General features: G+C 38.0%; 1 protein-coding gene across 1 annotated transcript in view; it reads right to left on the reverse strand.

Moving 5' to 3' along the window:
• Positions 1-1980: 1980 nt before the first annotated feature.
• The window catches only part of LOC138060210 (SEC14-like protein 1), a 36913-nt gene continuing 35148 nt past the window's right edge, over positions 1981-3745 (reverse strand). The window contains exon 18 of the mRNA XM_068905945.1: positions 1981-3464. Coding sequence (XP_068762046.1) covers positions 3353-3464 — 112 coding nt within the window. The 3' untranslated portion in view covers positions 1981-3352. The remainder of the gene's footprint in view (positions 3465-3745) is intronic.

Consider the following 3745-nt stretch of genomic DNA (forward strand, 5'->3'; position numbering starts at 1 on the left):
TATAACTGGTTGCGCTAAAGTGTGGAAAAGTACGGTACATAATTAATGTCCAAGCCCAGGCATCCTTCACAGTTCCCAAAAGGACCGCAACCTATGTGAACAAGATTCGGTCTTCGTGCGTTGTTAACTTGTTCCGCGTGTTCCTGGCGGTTAGAAAAGCACAACGAAGGATGCTACAAGCATTTGACGTAACGACATTAAAGCCTTTGTTAAAAAAAACCCAAACTAAATCAAACAGAGCAATGATTATATTTCAACTGAGTTTATTTTGCCTCCAACAATTCTTCGGACAAATGACCTGCATGCATCTCAAGTATTAAAATGCTTTATTACTACAACATTGCAATAATCAATTGAAACAGCCGACTAAGGTTTTTAAATTGCTCTGATTAGGAAACCTTACCAACGACGTAGGCAAAGACAAAGAGAACGTCATCCCCGAATATAAATCCGCATTTAAGGAGTCACCTCGCCACAATTCCGGATCAGTTTTCAATATATTTTTTTTTAAATATCTTGCTCAACAATGGGGAACCCTCTGATAATTTTACTGGTATGGGGGGACCCAATGATTACAATGGTTTGAGCAACGCTAAGTTGCGATAGAGAATAAAATTCATCTTAAGACGCTGAGTCCTCCTCGAAACCTTGAGTTTGGTTATCTCACGTTTGTTTCGCATCAGACGACCAAGAAATAGATTTTAAATGTAAATTCCACGCGAACCAAGCCACATTTTTTTTAATCTCTTAAGCCGTTTCCGTGGCGTTTTCGTCGGCGCTGCCTATGCCGATGGTCAAGTATTAAATCAAGAAAAAGAAACCCTTGCAAAAAAAAATATATATAATAATAATAATAAAAACCTTTGGTCAGAAGTTGTATTTCTTCAAATTTGAATATGAATCAGAAAGGTTTTCAGCTGAGCGTTGAACATCGTTGTGACACGTATTCGCTATTGGCCCCAAAAATCGGATATAATTAAACCAGCCAATCATATAGCAACAATGAGGCCCAAGTGTTTTAGTGCCTTTCACGATGCAGCTTATCGTCACTTGTAATCGAGAAAGGAGAAAGCTTCTTTGCATTATCTGTTATCTGTTTTGATTAACCAGAAAACTTTCATTGATTCCCTGAAAACCTCTCTAAATCGTTGTATTTAATGTAAAGAGGTAACAATCGCACAAAAATCTAGTCATATGGAAGATACATTCCTTATTTGGCTCCATCATCCTAAAACATTTTCTAAACAGCGTATTTCGTATTCCCCGTCCTCAATATCTCATTTATATTATTAATACCTAAATTGAATATCTAATATTATCCCAAATTTATAACCCCGTTGAACAGAGCCAAATAAATAAAAATGTTTTGTGTTCATTTGCCAATTCCATAATTTGTACACATATAAAATCCAGCGAGTAAGTAACACATCATGATTCCTGGAAAATTTTATGCTTGCGGTCCTCTATTTGCGACAAACTGCTGAAAATTTTCTTCACCATTCACCCCCTGTAAATTTGACCACAAGTTTCTTGTAAACATTGCGGCTTTGAAAATCTCCCGTGCACCAGATGGGGATATGGCCTTCTAGCCCAGGCTGCATCATTTTATGGACAGTAGTTAAATTTATCAAAATCTCACGAAATCTGCCGAGGGCCCAAAAGTCGAGAGAAGGTCCTCAATGGGTGATTTATCCTGTAGGCAGTCAGGTTTTTTCCCGAGAATTAGTCCAGCTTGAGGAAAAAGGCACCAATTACTGTTTGTAATTTTCGCTCGATATTAAAACTTAAGTAAACAAATGAAATATAATAGCGACATTTACGTAGATGAGCAAAAAGCTTGAAATAGAATATTGACGTGCAAAACGAATTCGAGCGGAAGACCGAAGGATTACTACTGACTAAATCTCAAGGGTCTTTCTGCAGTTACCGGAAAGCATTATATTTTTGGTCTCTTGGTATTAGTCTTCATTTGAGTTTGTTTTTTTTTTCTCATTTTTCTGTCTTTTGTCTTAAGTAATCTCTGCTCCGGTACCTCAGTGCAGAGAGAACCAAACTAGGTAACAGGTTATTACACATCTGAGAGTACAGATGAATTAATAGAACTTGATTTTAGCACCACACCAGGTGCCTTATTTACATTCAGTCATAAAAATCCTAATTCGTTTTAAGTTACTCTATTCCATATGGACACTAAACAATATAAATGAAATTGACTTCACTTGAAGAACAGTTTACTCTCTATGGCTTATTATTCTTTTTCCCCCTTTGTAAGATGCAATAATTAAACAATTTTTGGGGTCTTATGCATTGTATGCATACAGACCCCTAAGTCAGAGGCAGATCTTGTTTTCTTGGAAGTCATGCGTTCTTCTGCGCTATGACTAATCAGGATAATAAAGCGCCATTTTCTCGATCAAATCCGGACCCCGGGCAAATCGATCCCAACAAAGGTATTATGATAATCAATTATTTTCCTCTGGCTTTGATTATAACGTTATCATCATTTCAAAATACTGAAAAAGTTTCACAGGGGACAAGAACAAAATGTCGCTCAATACAATGCCCTCTAGGCACCACAAAAGTATCACTGCATCTCACAAAAAAAGATAAATTTGTCTACTTGAGGGGCTCACCTCTTGTGCATAAAAAGAGAACTACAGGTTAAAGCTATAACCCATCAAAATTTTATATCATAAACTGTAAGACGCTCCTCACTGAATTGTATCCCCATGGATATTTCTTGAATATTGATGAAAATAAGAGGATAATTACCAGCCCTAAAGACATCACACCATTTCAGGTGCTGTACATCTGCCTGTTGTTTGACCCATTTCCTTTCATCAGGTACGCTGTAGTGCAAGTACACCTGCACAAACACATGCCGTATCAAACAACTTGTCAACGCACCCTTTTGAAAGCTTTTCAATCGTTTATACACTCTTATGTAGCGGGGACAGTTAACAAAATGCTTTGCACGCGAAAAAAAATTAAACTTGGATTCCCTCGTCAGTGCATATAAATCCAGACCAGCTGAATTTCATGCAACCGATAGAGAGGGCAAAATTGTTAGCCTGCAACAAACAGGTGCATCACACAAGGCCAACTGTCCCGGAATGCAAAATGGTCCTTTCGTGAGCTGAGCGTTAACGTCTTCGATAGCAGAATACAACAAAACTATCACATTACCGTGAACCTTTTGCTAAACCTCTTTGGCCACTATAAACAAAAGAAGCGATGAACTACAGATGAATCCTATAGACGTCTACTTGTTATGACGTTTTGATGCATTCTTGAGGTGCTGTGTCTGCCTTTTTGTTTGTGTTTCGGTGCGAGCCCCTCGTAACTGTGGTTGCTATCTGGACGGATGAGATGAACTACTTGCTCCAGAAGAATGACTTGCTGAAGTGGAAACACTCAACTGGGAGAAACCACTGTGACACGACTCCAGACTTGACAAAGATCCCCTGGAAAAGCAATGGTAACATGCACACGTATGAAATAAAAACATTTTCTTTTGTTAACAGTGAGGGTATTGGACTAGTTAACCCGGTTCAATTCATCAGGACTCTCTCTCTATATATATACCAGAGGTTTCAATAAAATTTGAACCTGACGGCTTGTTTGACTAGAGTAACTGAAACTCTTCTCTATTATATATCATTATCTAGGGGTGTCTGTGAGCACGCCTTTTAAAAAAAGAGTGCTTCAAAACGCCACATCTTTAAAGCAAAACTGATTATCACGT

This window comes from Montipora capricornis, chromosome 8 (genome assembly GCF_036669925.1).
Source record: "Montipora capricornis isolate CH-2021 chromosome 8, ASM3666992v2, whole genome shotgun sequence".
Lineage (NCBI taxonomy): Eukaryota > Metazoa > Cnidaria > Anthozoa > Scleractinia > Acroporidae > Montipora > Montipora capricornis.